Genomic DNA, 19998 nt, shown 5'->3' on the forward strand with positions numbered 1-19998 from the left:
CATAATTATTACACTTTTTCATACTAGTGTCAATAATAATGTCTCCCTTATGATAAAATACGTTGCAGCATTGAATACCTAATGTAATGTTGTAACCCGCAAGTGAAAACCCGAACCATACCGTCCCGTATAATCCAATAATTTGCAAGCGGGACCCGCTGACCCGTCGGGTTTTAACCCGCAAGTCAATTTATCTTTGAAAAATGAAAAACATTATTTCTGCAATCCCCACACTATACAGGCTCAAATCAGGAAATATATGTCTACTACTACCTAGCCTAGAGTGAATTTACTTACAATTTGCAAATTCACCTTTTATTCCAGAGAGAAATGTTTTTTGGGTGACTTTGTACCACGAAATGGGTCCGCTCTGATCTCGAAATTGAAAGCATTACGCAATTAACGCTGCCTCGGATCGGATCTAGCGAGCCGCAGCTCAGCGCGCTAGCTAGCCCAGGCTGCCAAGCAAGGATCGGCAGACGGCAATGTTGTTTTTCAGTCCAGGTCGGTCGACACTGCGACTCACAACAATCATAATTACAATATTCAATTCTATGGGACCTCGTCTATAAAGTAATCAAAATTGCAATAAATACCTGGATAATGATACAGTCAATTTTTTCTTCTCGTTTATCTCTATATTATTTCCTTCTGTTTTTGTATTTCATTCGATAATATGGCCGCTAAAACTCGATGTTCAGTTTCCCGTCGCCCGCGTTATGAAATTTGGCCCGCGTTTGAAAATCAAATTCTGAAAATAAACTATTTGGATATCTAGATTCAAAACTTATTAAAACATTAATATAAGCTTTTCAGTAAGACAATTACTTGTATATCTTGTAAATACCTGCAAATCTTTTCTTTCTTTCTTTTTTTTGTGAATGGAATGACGCTGCATGCTCAACCATACCTCGAGGGATGTTCATGCAGGCTCCACTCAACAACCGTAGAAGTGGTGGAGCCTGCACGAACATCGCTCGAGGTATGGTTGAGCTACCTCAATAAATCCCAAAGTCTATTACAACGTTCTCGCTACCACGCGTCACGGTTGTCGGGCGCCGACAACCCTGAAAATTTTCAGGGGAAATCCGACAACCGTGAACTTCCCCGACAACCGTGGCCGACAACTGTAAAAGAGGCCTAGATCTACAAAAAAAAAACTGAATATATTTAATAACACAATCTGCTTTTCAGATCCTAAAATAAACTTGACGATTATTTCGTCCAAGATTTCTTCCCGGGATTTCTTTGACTCACTCACTACGCTATACGATACGACCTCGACTCGAGGCCCAATCTCTTTTGTGGGAAGCGCGACTTTCAGATGTTTACCTCGCATTTGCGTATCGCATTGCTCACATTTTTTACCGGTACGTCTTTAAAATGGTAGTAAATACGCTCAAAAATAAAGTGAGTTGAGAGGGGTACCGTAGGTTACTGGGTTGGGCAATGTAATTATCAGATTATTAGGAATTTCATTTGATATTATCCGCGGATGTATTCACTTATTTTGTCAAAAATAATATCAAAATTCGATCGGATTTTAATTTCATCTCGTCCCAGCCTTTGCTACATCGGGGCTACATCGACTACGGTACATGAATTCATTGAATGCTTTTCTGATGACACTCCCTAGATCGAGCGAATTGAGAAAATTAATCAAAGATCACGTTGATAATGACAAAGCCAAAGGAATGGATTGACATAATGTCCAACTCATTTACTTACAGCATAATGATTTATTCACATTTATATTCCGATTTTACTCCATAATTTCCAAAGTCTTGATCTCTACATCGATTTTTTCAAAGTGTTGATTAATTTCGCGACGGTGTGTACCAAGTTCTGTATCACTGCACTAGCGCTCGCAACGACCACATTCAGGAAAAAAAAAATCGCACATGGCATCAAAATCCTTGATCTGGGGATCCGAGTCTTCCAGAATTAGATGGGATCCAAAACTAATTCAGTTTGAATGTTTTTTTTTCAGATATTCATTGAATCTGTTACAATTTTCATAAGCAATGTTCTTTATTAATATCATTCACATCATTACAACTCATCTTTTTAATGTGACTTATACGTACATACAGTGTATTTTCATTTGTATTGTTCTTTATTGCTCATGGCCTGCCAATTGAATAATGAGCGCACCTGTCACGGTCCTGAGAAATGTTTTTAATCATCACAGTGAATGCTTTATGAACTTTGCTTAACAACTACGTTTTAAAATAAGATATTATTTGAAATTGATTTGTGTGAAGGAGAAAGAAAAAAATAAAGGAGGGGGGGGGGGGGTGGTCGTGGGCAAATGATGGGATGTTTGTGACTTTATGGAGGAGGGGATTGGCGGAAAGAAGTCAATGTTCGGAGCGAATGAAATTAATATTCATTTATGGATGTGTCTACTGTGATTGATCATTGTGGCTGCATAATCTTTATGGCGATTGAAAAATCCACCTTGGGTCGGGAGGGGTACGTGATTCAATAGATTTCGATAGAAGTACACAGGGGGATTGACAATTCATTCACGAATTGTGTGAACGTTTTAGAGGATATGTATTTCGTTGTTTACGCCCACAATGAGTTGCTGGTATAATTTGAATATCGTTGGATGAATTTTTCAATTTCACTGATGTTATATTTTCTATCGGAATTGTGCTTTTATACAGTTAGCTTTACAACGTCGTTAGCCTGATTACTGCGAGTGGATGATATTCATGAAATGAGTTAACGAGACGCGCCAAAGCCGATGGCACGTGATCTGATTAGTATTCATTATCTTGGGCTTGAGCCAATCATTGTGCTTGAACGGACTTTCCCGATTTCCCACCCTGGAATGTGTGCCACGTGTGTGACCTTTTAACCTGTTGTTTGAGTGCGAATCAGCTGATTTCGTGACCTCAAATATTCTTCATGTTGTTTACGCTGGATGAGTGCTATACTACGATTAAGAAAATATTTTTACTTTTAATAAACTGTTAAAACGTGAATTTTTGTAAATTTAAAACTACTCACCTAAAGTGATATTTTGATGCAATTTATTGAATCACGTACCTCGATCTTCCCACTCATCATGCAAGAAAATATTTTTTAAATTTAAATGTAAAGAAAGATTATTCAGCCATCATCATCAGTAGAATTCTAAAAAAAATATATTCGCTTCGAATATTGACTTCTTCACCAATCCCACACACACGATCTCCATATCCCCTTTTCATTGTCCACGCCACGACCCCTCCCCTATCGCTCTTTCCCGTCTACAACCCCCCCCCCCTCTTCCTCTCTCTTTTTTATTTGTACGCTGTATTTGTAGGCCTACATAGTGTATTACCTAAAAATATTTTTCCTATCAATTAACCTATACTTTCAAAACATTATAAATCGCAATTAATAACAAAATCGTAATATTAAAGTTTTATGAATGACTAAAATAATTCTCACGCTCGTGATGAGCACATTCATTATTTTATAGGTGAGTAACGAACAAACACAGCAATAATTGACAGTGATAAAAGAATCTTGATAACAGAGTATAAGTGTAAACATCATCAACAGAAATCTTATGAGAGTTAGTTTCAGAGAGTATCTGAATAAACAAAACAAAAATTCATGCAAATTAATTGGGGACCCCTTCTCATGAATACCGATGTCCATTACTTGGACTTCCGAGGCTTCCAAACAAAGTCGGAACAATCCTTGGATTTCGTAAGGGCGTGACACGGCGCAAGCTCAAAGGGCTACGCATGCGGTCCGTAGATGTAGTCGGTCATTGACATAAGCAACACGCATTCACAAAATTAATCGCACTTTTACAAGGATGTAGCGGTCTAAACATTGAAATAATGGACTTAATTTATCGATGCCATCAATGTGCATAAATCAATGAACTGTAAGTATAAAATGAGATCGACATTTCCTTTCACCTTTTTAAGTTATAGGCCTAAGTAATTGCCTTTCTGCTTCAATCGCAATTCGCGCAACCGTTACGGCTGTGTGGCCGGAAAAGCATTAAACAGACATAAAATGTGGTGCATTTAGCAGCAATCTAAGCTCGTCGATATTGATATTTTCGATAGCTACCGCGCTTCGCGCGGGAGGGGGGACAAACCCCCTCCCGAACCCTCCCCCCGTGCGTGCTTCGCACGCACCGAGGCCGCTGCGCGGCTTGCGTCGCTTCGCGCCGACAACCGTCAGAGTGGACCTGGCGAGAACGTTGGTCTAGTAACCTCGCGTTGGTGAGTTATCATACGGCCTAGTACTCATCCAAAATAACTTATCTTATTTGCTAATTATAACTTTTATTATTATTTATTTATTCGGCAAATAAAATTCGAAAATACATTTCAGTGTAAACAATACGAAATAAGAAATACCAACCATTGGAACGCCAGGGACAGAAAAAGTTAACTTAATTACTGTGGCATAAAGCCTCCTGTCCCAATTTCAATGGTTGATTTACAATATAGAAAAAAAAATCATTTTGTTTATTTTTCCAGGGGATGAGTTAAATATCAGACAAAAAAATCATCAAAGCTCAATCTGTTACAAGGCCGACGGGAGACTCACCCACGCACGCATTGGCGCTTGTGCTAGCTAGTCTGAGCTCTGTCTCTCTGCCAGAGCTCTGGGGGACAATTCGCTCTGTAAAGGCCTCAATGATGGTGATTTTCTGCTTCAGACAGAGATTATATTTCGGGTATATTTTTCAAAACTGCCAATGAAGTTTGATGATTTCTTCATTGTCATGTATATTTAAGTTATTAATGAGTTCATTCTCACCAAATTTAGACTCCCCCATAGAGAAATACAATTTTCGTGGAGATCTGCGTTTTCAAAGAACTTCAGGAAAAGTAAGGGTATGTGGGCCTTTATTACATGGCCAAGTACTGGAATTAGATGGAGTAAAAATTAGATATTAAATTCATTTATATCAAGTTCAACACACAGTCTCACCCACACAAACACACCCACATCCAAGATTCTAGGCATGAAAAAAACTTTAAAAATCATACAATATTAAACAACAAGTAATAATTCATTTAATAAGTGAACAGGTATTCCTCAAAATACAAAAACGTAGCATTTGAAAAGAGCCCCTGAAATATTGCAAAAAAAAAATGAAAATGGAGCCCCCCCCCCAAAAAAAAGATTAATTTTTCCCTGGCTTCAAGTTCCACAGAATAAAGTGCGTTAAAAGGTTACAAAAGGTCAAACTTTCATCTTCTGAAAAATAATGAATAATGAAATCGGTTCCTCATTATGAGCTGGAAAAAATGGGACGGGAAACTCAACATCGAGTTTCATTGGCCCATGCGGTTGCTTTTGACTGCGCTGCATGCACGCACTGGCGCTGGCCTTTGAAAGAGAGCAACTCGATGTATTTATTGAACTGTCTCAGACTCAGTCCTGTTCACTATTCACAAGACAAAAATACGCCGGCATTTTTAAAAGGAAATATCTACGTCTCTAAAAGAATCTGCCACGTAAGAAGCACATGATCTTAACTCAATTTTCACTGTGAATGTTTTTATTATGCGTCGTTTATTCTCCCTTTTTTTCGCATGACGGTCTGCGGGTTTGAGAATGAACTCGGCCCGGCCCGCAACCCGCGATCGGAGGCATACCGGCAGGTTAACCCGTACCGCAACGGGTGCGGGTTACAACATTAACCTAATGCATCAAATTAGTTGTCTTTCCAACTTTCTTAGTTCTTGGGGGAAAAAATTTGAATAAACATAATTTCATATAATAAAATACAAAAGAAAAAGTGGAGATATTACATCACTGTTGCTCGTTGCATATTCATGAAGACATGCATATAACTTTCACCAAAATAATGCAAATCTTTAAAATGTCATAACTTTTTTAATCCGATTTTGATAAAAATTTTCAGCATTTATTTCTCTGACTTCTCTTTATCTGTTCAATTCATATTATTTTCAGCCCGAACTACCCCTTTAATCAGATGAGTAACTGCATTCCAAAAACACTCACTACTCACCATGCATGGGTTCATTGCAAGAGCACTCTTCACAAATGAGAGTTGGATGAGGTTTCCTTTGGTATCAGGTGACTCGTCATGTGACTGTGTTTCACCTAATGACTTCTTGGTGGCCCAAAGATTGTAGCCTTCTGGTCCCCATTCCTACATAGAGATCAGAGATATTTCATATAGACATGGTGTGTGGATTGGAAACAGCAAAGAAGAAACTTGGTTCAGTGGTATTCACCAAATTTTATTATTATTATTTTTATAAAAGCAATGTTCAGTTTATTTACTTGTATTTTTCTTCATTTGAATAAATTGCTATTGGTTCAAAATACCACAAAGTTTCCATATTTTATTTATTTGGACAATGAATACTACCTCAAGATATAACAAACATAGTTATTCTTAACAAATTCCATTAGTCTCCCCCCCCCCCCCCCCTCAGACTGAAAATACCCACAATTTGCCTCATTTCAAACTCTTTTTGAAGATGTCTGTGTTTTTCCTAATTTTGGAGAAAAGAATTGCAACTATCTCAATTTACTACATGATCATGTTGTTTCTGAAACATATTTTCTCTTCAAAAGTACTAAACACAAATATTGAAGGCTTTTAAAAGCAGTATACAGATACATGTATACATGTAACAACACATATATGCATGAATGTACTATTAAGTTTTAATGAAATTTAAAAACAATAAAAGTGAAACATATTTTCTGGAATAATAGGACTCAAACCACAATTCGTAATAAAATGAGGAAAAAAAAGAACCTGTTATATAAATGACAAAATCGATAGTACAATTCTTTGTAATTGTTAATTCACGATAAGTACGAACATCAATTCACGTCAATGCATTTCTTTATGCTTAACAACAGGCAAGGACAAAGAAGGAAGATATGAAGAAAGAATTTTGATTTGAATATTTATAAGAAGCATGATATTCCCTTACCATTGACTGTATCCTCAGTATCTTTGATCTGGAAGGATCAGGACTAGAAAAGATAAAGTGGAAATATGTAATGAAATAATGTGTCGTACCCCTCACATAGATGTATCAATCAACAAATTAATCATTTAAAAGGACTAATATCAATTAAACAAACAAGAAAACTTAAACTAACACACTATTCTTTACGATCTTCCACATCTACCACCCTTGTGATTCCACGTAGCAGGACCAAGCATGATGGAGATCAGGCTTTTGGCTATGTGGCCCCAGTTATGTGGAATGGACTGCCAAGTACTATAAGGAATATGAACACTCTTAAGACATTCCAATCAAGTGTAAAATATTACCTATTTTTACAATCATATCAGTGAAGGCCATGTTTTTTCCTCATATGAATGTTATGTTCGATGATTTCAATTGTGATTACATGTATTTCCAATGTTTTTGTTTATTTGATATGTAGCGCCTTGAATAATAATCCATTAGAAAGTGCGCATTAGAAATTATTACTATCCTGAAGTAATACTGATTTTAACACATCCAATTGTTCTGTCATTAAAATCTGTCAGTAACACCATGACTGGGTCAGATCTCATATTATTCTGTCCTCCAATACTGACTTTATACCAACAAACAGAGAGCAGAATAAACACACTGGCAGGAAAAGTAAACCTATCACAGACCACATCTGTCATCTCGGTCCAGAAGGTAAACAACCGTGCCCTGTAGCACAAATCCCACAGATCACACTGCTGATGTCTATGATTGATAGCATTGATTATTGTGCATCATCAATTGTAAAAACCAGTCCTATGATCAATCACTATAAGGCTTTATATAACAGGGCCCAGAACAAGACATATATACACTCAAACCATTTAAATGGCGTCATTGATCTGTTTATGTCAAGTGTTACTCTCAAGAGCAAAAATCAACTCTTGGGCATCTCACCACATGAAGGAAATTATGGGGAGGGGGTTTGGTGGCACGATATCTGCAACATCTTGCCTCTGTCTAATTCTAAACTTCTCAGAAGACCTACATGTAAGGATTGTGTTATGATGGTGTAATGATTGTTAAGTATATTGGATTCAAAATAAAATACCATGAACAAGCTAATGTGTCATATTTGCTGACAGAAATTCCCATGATGTTGTCCAAAATGGGGGAAGTTTACTCAGCTTAAACATAAGCACAGCACATACAATTCAGATTCACAGTATCAGAATGTCCTCGGAACCATTACACATTACCAAGCAGCAACACACCCCCAACGCTCCCCCTTTAAAAAATATATATATAGGCTTCCTGAACTAAATGGTGCAGAAGCATGCTTCACTGATGAGTCCATACAGTGTAGTAGACACTATCCAATTATCAATTGTGTAAAGAAGAAAATCTATTTAAAGAGAAAATGCCCAAACTGAGGCTAATGTTGACAAAAAGAACTCTTGTGCCTGCCTCACACACAATAGGGATTAGGAACAAGGGGATTATCTGCTGGAAGTTCCTCCTGCTGTCCACCTCCCTACTCCCTCTTGTCTTTGTATTCGGGGAAATATTTCATGAAAAGCTTTGTCAGTGATTTTCACTTATACCCGGTTACATTTGCTCGATAGCGTGTCGAAAACAGACAGTTTTTTTCATCTTAATTCAAACCACCTATACGTAGCTGGTACAAAAAATGTTTTAAAACGGCTGTTTTCGACTCGCCGTACGGCCGCCGTCGATCAAATGTGACCGAGGTATAACTAACTCGCTCTCAGTCAATCAGGGAGCAGGATTTCCAGTAGCTTATCACAATAGTCAGGGAAAATCACTGATAATTGTGTCATGAAAAACTCCCAGATTTCGTTTATTAATTCCAGTTGTTGATCCACAATGCAGCTTGCTATGAAAGCATATAATACACTGTCTCATTCTAACAGACAAAGCTGATCAAAAAAACATTTGTAATGACTTGCTCTAACCACCAATAAATGCAATTCAATAGATAAACCAATTACAGTTCTTCACAGAACTCTTCTTTTGAGAACTATGAATAACATTCCTAACTTCTAAACCACTTTCATAGTCTCACAATAGTAGTCAATTTCAGCACTATCAATCCATATTATGTTGAAAAGATTATTTTTTCCTTTTCCTTTCTCTCATGAACTCACTGTATAGATACAGTGTACCGAAGAGTGATGTCATCAATTCTCCAATTTTGCATTTCAGCATTTTTGATACCATATTTTGGTAGAGCATGATGAAATATCTCCACTACCAAAATTTGGTGCGAATTGGCCCATGGGGGCCTGAGATATGACCTGATGAATACATAATTAGCCCCACTGAAGTCAATGTATCATTAGCCTGGTTCCTAACGTCATCACTTCGGTGCTCTATAGTGCAGCATTCATAACATAGAACCCGGGTAAAAAGGTTTCAAGAGGCATCTTCTCTGAGATTTTTACTGATTAATATATTCTTAGCCAATCAAATAAAACAATTTCAATGCCTCATGACAGTTGTTGGAGAAAAGCACAGACTATTTGTTTGTGAAATGCTCCCCTCTTCAACCAATAACTCAAACCTACCAGAAATCACCTCCCAAGGTACACATAAGTAAAGCTCCAAAGGTGCTCCATAGGGAGAAGCCACCCTTCAGCCATGATAGGATCAATGCGCTGCCCTCTGGTGTCCAGCGTAAAGACGTCACAGCCCCAGCTGCCTGGCATCCCTCTGGAAATAGGTCATACAACATTGAAAACAATAATTTCAGAGGAAAACATACAATTAATTCAATTTTTAACTTTCAAGATTAAAAACGTATGTTCTATTTCAATTCTTGATTTCACACTCCTATAATTTTGCCATATCACATGGATGGCAATTTTGCACTGGAGACATTGATCCCTGGCAAGCACAAGGGTGGTAATCTTCAGTTCCTGTCCAGCCGTCATACGGGTTGCTAGCTTACACATGCTATACAAATTTACAGCGAATGCGTGCTTCTTGAACTTGAGCATTAAAAAAAAATGTAACACACTGGCATTATCTGTGTGGAATATTGAATGAACTTTACTTAATCAAGAGGGGGAAAATGTCTTTTACAAATATTTGCAAAGGTAGTAGCAACATTGTTGTCTTTTCTCACCTGGAAAATCACTGGTTGAAAGTGTCAGTCTGTGAGAAACAAGCAATGCCCCTGTGATTTCATCTACAGCAAACACTATTCCCTGACCACTGCAGATAAAGATAACATGAATGATAGCCTTCAACTATATTGTTTTGCGTTTGAAAGTGCTCAAAGGGCCAGTATAAAGAACATATAATTGTCACAGAAAGAGGGTGCTACATGTTCATAATGGATACACAAAAATGTGATTTAAAAAAATAAGAATGGTGTTTAAATATATTAAATGACCACTACACATTTATAAATTGGAATGTCAGACAATACTCCAGTATAATTCACACAATATTGACACTTTATCAAAGTGGACTGTTATGATAACTACATGTAGTAGTTTGAAAGAGTTTTATAGAGAGTCATTCAACGAGGGAGTGTTTAATGAAACAATTTGTTGTTTTCACCGACAACTGTAAGCTCCTTACAGCAAATCCTTGCATCAATATGATTGACCAAGAACAAATTAGTCTGTGAAAACTGAAAATCACTGATAATATACTTCATATTAATCTCAGGATCAGATTGGTTTTATTTATCTCACAACAATCCTTATAATGGATCAATTTGTAGTTCAATCAATGAAGTCCATTCTTTAAATACATAGTATGCTAAATAAATCAAGCTTTGCATTGTGTGAAACTTTGTGATATTTCTAATTTCAACCAGTATCTGAGCGAATGACCATCATGAAATATGATAGTTTCATGGTCAGTGGTTTAGCATTCATTTCGGATTATTTGTACATGTATCTATTTTTCACCCCAATATGAATAATTTCATAAATGTGCATATACATGTTTGTATATATTCATCACCAACAGCAATGTTTTTTCCAGACTTCTCATATATCCTACTTTTCATTTCCTGCTCCTCTCATATAAAGTAATCTGGGGAGCATTTCATAAGTGAGAGTAAAGTGATTTTCACTGAAAACTGTTATAAGCTATGGAAATCCTAGCATCTGATTGGCTGGGAGCAAATTAGTCAGTGAATATCACTGAAAAGACTCTTCATGAAACACTCAACTGAGACTGAATGAGGAAATGATATGACAAAGTATTATTCTTTCGATATATAAACAAACAATTGAACAGATAAATGACAGATTTTCATCTGCCATTTGAATAAGCAAGGGAGTAGAATGAAGTGAGATTCGGAGAAACAAAGGGAAGAATCAGAAAATCATGGAAAAGAGGAAGAGAAAATGTGAGAGATGGAAAGAAAGAAAGGAAATGAGGGAGAGGTAAAAAGGGAGCGAGGTAGAGGAAAAAAGGGAGCGAGGGAGAAAGAAAGAAAGATAGATAAACTCCTCAAAAAAGTTTGAAAATCTGACTCTGATCCCTCTTTTTAGTAAATATCAATGTGTAATTAATATCAATAAATAGAGCATTTAATTCTCTTTACTATGATACCCTACATGATATGATTAAGGCTCACATGGAGGTGCAGTGCCTTGAAATGTGGGCAAGGTCAAAATTCAGAAGCTGCAAAATGGCACAATATTGAAAGTCACTGTTCTTTTTTTCTGTGGTGATGAGTGAGTTTCTCAGGTTTTGTTTTGACTTTGACCGATAATTCCTCATCGGTTTTTAGTAATATAAATGAGTAATTAATATCAATAAATAGATCTTTTAATTTTCTTTAAAATGATACCCTGCATGATATGATTATGGTTCACATGGAGGTGCAGTGCCTTGAAATGTGGGGCAAGATCGAAATTCAAAAGTTGCAAAATGACGCAATATTGAAAGTCACTGTTCTTTTTTCTGTGGTGATGAGTGAGTTTTTCAGTAATTTCTTTTGTTTTCATGCACCCCTAACATCAACATTAACATGGAATCAAACACACCTCTGCACAAGCAAAAACATAATAAACAAAGATGGATGGGTATTTCAAACAACGACACAAATCATGTTATCTCACAGAACCGTCACTACAGAAGCAGGGGCTTGTATTAAATGGATTTTCATCTCGACTGACACAGACAAAAGAACCATGTTCTGTATTGACCCTTCATGATTTCTGCTAGTTTTGCAGCTTTTCAATTCTGACCTCATCCAATACGTTTGAGTCCTGCTCTTTTCATGATGGCATGATCATTAGAAGCATGGTATCATCTTAAAGAGAATTAAATGATCTTTTGAATGATATCAAAAATGCATTGTGCAATATTTAGAGTTGGGAGAAAGGAATGGTCAAACTCAGATTTCCAAAACCCTTTTTGCTCGTTTTGCAGCTTTTCAATTCAGACCTCATCCAACACATTTGAATCCTGCTCTTTTCGTGATGACATGATCATAACAAGCATGGTATCATTTTAAAGAAAATTAAATCATCTTTCGAATGATGTAGAATATGCATTGTTTAAAATTGGGAGTGTGGAGAAATTAATGACCAAACACAGATTTCCAAACTTTTTTTGAGAGGTTTACATGTAGATTGATAGAAAGGAGGAAAAGGATAAAATGAAAACAAAAAAATGAAGAAAGCTTTGGAAAGATAAAAAGAATGACATCCACAATGACATTTAAAGACATTTCCACATCATACTCACTTTGCTAATCCAAAAACAATTAGCCTGAATTTGTGATTGACAGCAACACATGTAGCATTGGATACATCTGGTGCCCAAACTGCATGTACACCCTGTGTGTAAACAAAGGCAGAGATCAATATCAACGCAATTATACAGGAAATACACAAAATCAGAATCAATTTCAAAATGAATACAAATTCACACCATTATAAATGACATCATCAGATTTTAAAAATTTCTACTATGCATTTCAGTTTTAAACAAAAGAAAATCATTGGCGGATCCAGGCAAGGGCACATGGTGTAGACTCCCTCTATATTCTGAGACCTGCCAATGATCGTCCATACTGATATAGGACAGAAAATTGTCATATGCGCACCCTCTGTCCTCAAACTTGCTATTTGCGCCCCCTCTTTTTCAAAATCGTGGAGCTGCAAATGCATACAATCAAATATAATGGAGATATTGTTTCAGGCAATCACCCTGGCTACCTTCAATGGCACTGAGTTTGCCTTGAAAAATAAATCAGGTCACATTCCCAACACCTGTTGATGGTACTGGAATACTTTCCAGAGGACATCCAGACACTGCCAGCATATATCCATTTCAACCGCATAAAATTTATGAAGGCAGTATTCTATATGTTTGCATACTTAATATAAATGCACCTGTTTGTGTATAGAGATATTGTACATGTACAGATGTTTTGCATCAGGGTATCCATGATTTCATATATACATGTATGCACGGTACAATCAACTTGTTTTGTAATTGATTAAAAGTCTACACCTATTGCTAAACCATGTAACTTATAACCCTTTCATAAACCCAATTATGCGGCTAATAGCAGCATAATTTGGTCGTAAAATTGGAGGAGGACAAGAGTAATCCGCATTATTTTGATGCTGCTATTATCCGCATAATAGCAGCATCGGGACAAGATTATGAGTTTATGAACGCATTTCCAAATAATGCGGATAATTGCCATGGTGCGGTCACAAGGTCACCCTTTTCCAACACAACTACATCGGAGGGGGCGTGTCAGTTGTCATGACGATTATCCGCCTTTTCAGGACGAGCGCTCGTAAAAATAATGCGGCTAATTTTTCGGAGTTTGTGAACGCAATTTTTATTGAATTATCCGCATTACTCTTAGGCAGCTAATTGGAGGATAGGTTTATGAAAAGGGTATTAATGGCCAAGAAATGTGAACTGTTCTCTACATTGCCATTATTCCAAACATAACTTTTCATACATGTATACATGTACTATACATCATGTAAATACTCTGCTCTATCACAATGCAAGTTTGTGTGCACTGGCCTTCATTTCTTGTCAGTCATTATATTACATGTAGGTTATTCTCTTTTTTTATTTCAAATTTTTATTAATTTCATAAAATTTTGGCAGAACCAGAATTACTGTACTTCACACACACATTGCATGTAATGAAGGGTACTTAATATCAGTACATGTTTATGATAAGCCTACAGTATGTGTCCCCATGTACATGCCTATAAACTCTCCCTCTACATATATTTTATTAGGGCTCAATGAAAGGAATCAAGTTACTTTAAAAGGACCGAGGCAGGATGCCTCCAATATCCTCTGCTCTGGAAGTCCAACATCCTATAAAACTAGAGCTGTGTTCAATCAGAATATTTTTAAACATCGTTACATTAATCAGAACTTTCATTGGTCATCAATAAAATGAATGAATTACAAAAACAAGCATAATGATGAAATGATGAAAAAGATACATAGAAGTAAATTTGAGTTTGGTATTATCTAATATTAAAAACTTTCTGATAATAGAGGTAAACTGGTAACATGAGGATAAAACATATTTCTTCCACAAATTAGCATAAAAAACAAATTTATGAATTGATATTGAATTTTTTTCAAAGTAATTCACTGTTGTAGTAGATTACTTTGTAACTACTGTAGGCACTCTGCATGCTGATTTTTGTTGCGACTCCACCTAACCAAGACCTCAGGAGGAGGATCCCCCCACCACCCCACTATAAGATTGTACACTCAAGTACATGTAAAGTCCAAATAACCTGGCTCTATTAGTATTCATTTAAAGTCAATAGTATAAAAAAAGAATTTCTGGTTTCACAACATAGGTTTCCATTTAAAGTAAAATATCAAGCATATTGGCAGTAAACCTACCATTAATGTAAATATTGTAGAATTCCTTTCACTTCCTATATGCAATTGATGCAGATCATTGAAATCCCATACAGAATCTTTAAATAACAGCACTGTTTCAGTGAAAAGTTCATGTAAGGTCAACCATATTATGCATGGAATCATGCATCACAATCATTTCATAACGAACCCAGCACACTTGTTTACATTCTTCTGCATAGGCATTAGGCCTACACTGTAGATGGTTTGTGGGGGGGGGGGGGTTCATGGTAATTATACCTCATCACATTTGCTCTACGGCAGTCGTACAGAAATACCTAGGTTACATTTGCTCTACGGTGGCCATACGGCTAGTCGAAAACAGTCGTTTTAACATTTTTTGTACCAGCTACATACATGTAGGTGACTTGAATTGAATTTAATAAAACAACAGTTTTCGACTAGCTGCATAGCCACCGTAGAGCAAATGTAACCTAGGTATTTTATTGCACTTTTGGCAATAAGACCGATAGTTCATCGGAAAATGGAAGAACATGTGTGTATATGAAATATTGGGCCGATTGTAAATATATACGAATGCCTGAAAATATTTTCATACAGGCCTTTAGATCTACATGTAGATGTTAATACGTATGCATGTTACAAAATTTTATATACCTGTATCTACATACATGTAAGTACAGACATGTATATTATTACGCAAGGTGCATCAAAAAGATGCGAGTGAATATTACATGTATCTTTGTAATAATCATACTTCAGAATAGATGATTAGTGAATATCTATTTTTTTAGGTTTATACCATGTGTATGAATCCAATCCATTGCTCACTGCAGAAAAAGTGAGAATACATGCCAATACATGTAGGCAAATCACACAATCTATTTACAATTACAAATATGTGTTTCCCAGTGTTTTGTGAAGCATAAGAAATCAGAGCTGGGCACACACACATATGCATGGACACCCCCACACAAAAGGACACACACAGTAGATTATAGATGCTGAATGATGCAGCTACATGTATTTTATTTAATAGCTTTATAACCTTCACCTGAAAAGACTCAAGGAAACTGAATAAATCAAATGGAGGGGTGGTTTTAGAGAAAAATGCATGTAGGGAGTTGGAAACAGAAAAGAGATGATAGATATTAAGAAGAGAGTGGTACAAAATGGAGAATAAAATACAAATATCAAGGAAGCAGTGAAAAATAGAGGCAAGGAGAGTGAGGACAAGGAGAGGTACATGTATGTAGATGAATGCATTTTCAATTATGGATGTCAATGTAAATTGGAAACTGCAGAAATGAGTGAGGGGAGGACAGGCAAATTTCAAAAGAAGAAGCAGAAAGGGAGAGAAGTTGAAATAAAGAAAAGATAGAAATTGGTAGTGCATTTATGTACTTGAAAGAACAGCAAATCAAGTGAAAGCAAAGAATGACAGCAAAATAAAGACAGAAAATCACATATGCAATTGCAAATATATGTATACCTACACACATTTTACAGCATCTCCCTAAGAAATTCTCCAATATTACTTCATTTCTCAAAAGAATGCACAAAACAGCTAATATGCGAGAGGCAATTATGTCACAAACTCTTTTGTATTTTATCATAAGAAATTTCTTCTTTGTTCTCTTCTACATGTATTTTGTAGATCTATTTGAAAAATGCACTAGAAGCTCCTGTTGAAATAAATGACAATTTTGAATGTTCATGTTGTAATCTTCAACTTCAAGGTGGATAAAATTGCAGGGTATATGAGAGCTAAAATGAAATACTCCATATTTCATAGAATAAATTTCATTTTATGAAATATGAATAAACAACATAAGAAATATGCTGATTGGTTCCCTCATTTGCATAAGTCAGAGTCTCCTTTTTTGTTGTTGAATTTAATCAGGACAAACAAAATACTTAAAATTTCATTAAAATTGGAATAGGAATAACAAAGTTATGAAATTTGAACATTTGCATTATTTCAGTGCACAAGTGAATGAGCCAGCTGATGATGTTACTTTGCACTTTATATGTCCTCCAAGAATATCAAAACAAGATTTTAAAGTACACGTACTACTTTGATGTGTAAGAACATAATTGCTGAAACTTATTTGTTACAATGAAGACATGTTTTACAAACATGATCGAAAGTATAAATATTCATAATATCATGTTCAAAGGAAACTGGGGACACATCATCATCTGCCCACCTATTGCTTATTCATGACGACATAACTATTTTCACAAAATATTGCTACAGTTTGAAATGAAATGAGGTTGGATTAATCTCACGTGTCGCTTACCTTCGGAGAGAACTTTGCACTTTCTGAGGTGAGAAAAGCAGCCCTTCCATCTGACAACACTACAGCAAACCCTCCAAGTAACACACTATATTCCAGCTGTTTGAAATGTATACTGGGGTCATCAAGTAATGATTCTGAAAATATGTGGATTTAGAGGTGGATTTCAATACTATGAATAATGAAGTGTATGAGTAAATGTATAGAACATTTAATCAATAGAGATATCAATTATGAAAATAATGAATATCTAAATAGTGCACATATCCACTTATGGTGCACAGAGAAGATGAGGTAGTATCCTGAATCTGCCAAGATAACTTTTACTACATGTAGTCTGCAGGCAAAGACCCCGGGTTTTCGCATACTACGTAATGCAGAGTCTGAAGTAGGAGACTAAATTAGGAGATTCATTCATGTACATGTACATGTACTGTGGCTGCTTCTACCATATAAGAGGATGTTAAGCCTAGTTGCCACCCTAAACATGGTTATTAGTTACATGTACATTGTAAAGACTCTGTGTTTGCAGACTCACATTTTTACATTGCTCACAGCATGCAAGGAATATTTTTCCTAAAGGTGACCATCTGCCCTTTCACACGGTAAAAAAAATCGTAATTTGAATGATGAGTCCAGTGAAAAATAAGACTAATGACAACTATGAAACCAAACTAGAACATGATCACAAACACTAATCACAGTCATGATTACAATAGCAATCATCATTGATGATTCAAGATTCACGTGTGAAGAGGACATTATTAATACGAGTCTAGGGACACAACAGACGAGAAACACAATATTTAAACCTCAGCATATCTGAACTCTACTTTCTTACTCCTTACATTATCAATGCCCATATTACTCTGGGGACATACAGATACACTTAGGACTTACGGAAGCAAGGGGAATGTGAATTCTAACAATTCAGGAGCGAAGCACATAACATATTAAAGTATATGTCTTTGATCAGCATTTTACAAATTGTGAGGGCATTACTCTACAATTCTATCTATAATTCTATACAAATAATCATAATTTATCCATCAAAGTACCAGCAAGTATTAAACCTTTAAATGCATGAAATAGAACATATCATTATAATGACAAACCACAATGGGATTGTTAACGAAGAGTACATCTACATGTACGCACTATATATCACATCAATGGAGGTGCATACAATAAAATCAGAATATATTTGAATATATTCTTTTTAACTTCCAGTTCAGAAGCTACACTTGCCTGATTGCCCGGGGCAAGTAAAAGATAGAGTCGGGAAAGTGTTTTCAAGTAAATACCAAAACTACTTGCCTGAATTGGGCAAGCAAATTTCTCACAGCAGATTGACCAAAATTAGGGTCGATATGATAAATTGACCCTAATTTTGGTCATGGCAGGCAAGATAAAATCACTTTGGAAAAAGAAATGCATTAACAAAGCAGATCAGTTCATGTCAAAAGAGAGAAAAAGGTCAATGGTTGATAAAACCGCAAAACTTTCTTTTAGAGAGGTAAAACTTCTTTTCAATGATTCTTTCGGGCAAGTGAAATAAATTTTTGGGCAAGTATATTCTAACTATCCAAAATTTACTTGCCCGACCGGGCAAGTGCTTCTAAAAAGTTATGTAGCATCTTGTACACTGTATTATTCGATCATTAGAGCAAAGTTTACAACAAAAACATGTGCAAAAGTGCCCAGGTCTTTGCTTACCTCTGGACTGCTGAAGGTCAAGCGAGAATGGGACAGTCCTGATGGAGACATCCAGGTGACTCCTCCCTATACCTTCCCATGTGATCCGTCGCAATAACCCCTGGCCTGTAGCTACTAGCATCTCATCCTTCAGACAGCAAAGGCTGACAAAAACAATTACCTCAAGTCAGTATGTATATAAAGCATCACGAGCAGACTGGATATTTATTCATTATTGATTCATTTTTTTTTTCTGGGGGGGGTAACATGGTTTACCATAGACTTCCATTTGTACAATTCATTATACATGCATGTAAACTGACAAGAACATTATACCATGGGACCTATATGATTTTAAATTGGGGTGGTATCACTGAGATAAAACATATTTTACATTGAATATCGATAGTATGGTAATACAAACTTACCATGCAACACCTCCAGTCACCTGGAATGTAGCACCAAAGGTGATTTTCAGCCTTGGTACTGCAATTGTGTCTGCTTCCGTCACATCCCGCTTGTAATGATAAGAACTGAAATTGACAAACAAAATACATATTTACATGTATATAGTTGGCTGGATCAACTTCATGGCGATGAAAGTGCAATTTTATGCATACTCAAAATCAAACTACATGTACATATACATGTATACACTGGTGGCATCTCAATAGTATGATATTAATAGATTTGTACATCCCACCAGTTTTGCACAAATTCAACTTTCTGATGGAAACACCACTTCACCTCAAACAACATCATATAAAATTCAAATCAACATTTGAAAGCAAACTTTTACTAAATAAAAAAGCTTTGATAATCCCTCGGTCACATTTGCTCTATGGCGGCTGTATGCGAGTCGAAACAGCCATTTTAAATAACATTTTGTACCAACTACAGTACAGGTACATATAGATGGTTTGAATAATTCAAATAAATAAAATGGCTGTTTTCGACTTGCCGTACAGCTGCCGTAGGGCCGGGAAAATGTGACTGAGGTACAAGTAGACTCATACAGTACTTACCCTGATTGTTTTGTTCCATACAGTCTTTGGTTGTTCTCAGATACAATCTTTAATAATAACAGGTGGCCACCAGACGTCTGTCAAATCAAAATGAATGCAATTTTACAGAGAGCTCTAGAATTTCAGGAAAAATTATGTTTTAAATGATACATGTAAAAGATT

General features: G+C 36.1%; 1 protein-coding gene across 1 annotated transcript in view; it reads right to left on the reverse strand.

Moving 5' to 3' along the window:
* The window catches only part of LOC121424553 (guanine nucleotide exchange factor subunit RIC1-like), a 66058-nt gene that overhangs the window by 28092 nt on the left and 17968 nt on the right, over positions 1–19998 (reverse strand). The window contains exons 3-11 of the mRNA XM_041620280.1: positions 19837–19913; positions 19240–19344; positions 18833–18975; positions 17120–17253; positions 12681–12772; positions 10090–10178; positions 9530–9674; positions 6948–6990; positions 6005–6148 (exon numbers count right to left, since the gene is read on the reverse strand). Of these exons, the coding sequence (XP_041476214.1) occupies positions 6005–6148; positions 6948–6990; positions 9530–9674; positions 10090–10178; positions 12681–12772; positions 17120–17253; positions 18833–18975; positions 19240–19344; positions 19837–19913 (972 nt within the window). The remainder of the gene's footprint in view (positions 1–6004; positions 6149–6947; positions 6991–9529; positions 9675–10089; positions 10179–12680; positions 12773–17119; positions 17254–18832; positions 18976–19239; positions 19345–19836; positions 19914–19998) is intronic.

This window comes from Lytechinus variegatus, chromosome 11 (genome assembly GCF_018143015.1).
Source record: "Lytechinus variegatus isolate NC3 chromosome 11, Lvar_3.0, whole genome shotgun sequence".
Taxonomy (NCBI): Eukaryota; Metazoa; Echinodermata; class Echinoidea; order Temnopleuroida; family Toxopneustidae; genus Lytechinus; species Lytechinus variegatus.